At 52.1% G+C, this 612-nt stretch overlaps 1 protein-coding gene across 1 annotated transcript in view; it reads left to right on the forward strand.

Annotated features, from left to right (window-relative positions):
• Positions 1-8: 8 nt before the first annotated feature.
• The window catches only part of LOC114485913 (eukaryotic translation initiation factor 3 subunit L-like), a gene marked incomplete at its 3' end in the record, with an annotated part of 1508 nt that continues 904 nt past the window's right edge, over positions 9-612 (forward strand). The window contains exon 1 of the mRNA XM_028487707.2: positions 9-192. Within this exon, the coding sequence (XP_028343508.1) occupies positions 71-192 (122 nt within the window). The remainder of the gene's footprint in view (positions 193-612) is intronic.

Consider the following 612-nt stretch of genomic DNA (forward strand, 5'->3'; position numbering starts at 1 on the left):
GAGCCAGCTGCTGATCTTTGTTTCTAGACAGCGCAGCTACTTGTCAACGCACACCTACCAGCAGGCGACGATGAACAAGTCCGTAGATCGCATGTACGTGCTGGTGATGCTCTGCGCCTCGCTGTGCAATGTGAAGCTCGACGAGGGTTTGATGCAGACCATCCGAGAAAAATACACTGACAAGTACTACAAGTGAGTCTCTCCGCGTGCGCTGTTACTACTGCTGTTTGGTATTGCTACGCCGTGGAAGCAACAGCTTCCTTGTGTTGCTGCAGTAGCAAGGGAGGCTGCTGTGTGCTGCTGCCTCTGCGTGAAGCATGAAGAGTCTGTAGGAGGAAGGGCAGGTACGCCCTCCAGGGCATCGCCGGCGTGAGAGTTGTCTGATTGTGACAGCACAAACAACAGCGGCAGCAGCTGAAGGACTGCAGTATGTCTACATCATTAGTTGATCATAATCACATCAAAAATCCCAGGGGAAGAAGAGTCGTCTTGGTCCCCACGCACCGAGGAGTTTAAAACTCAACACAAATCTGTTATTAGATGGGTGGTGGTCACCTGCTGGGCCTGCCGCACACATGCCCCGGGTTTTCATGTTGTTGTGAGTTTTCAAGA

Source organism: Physeter macrocephalus, unplaced genomic scaffold (genome assembly GCF_002837175.3).
Source record: "Physeter macrocephalus isolate SW-GA unplaced genomic scaffold, ASM283717v5 random_10677, whole genome shotgun sequence".
NCBI lineage: Eukaryota > Metazoa > Chordata > Mammalia > Artiodactyla > Physeteridae > Physeter > Physeter macrocephalus.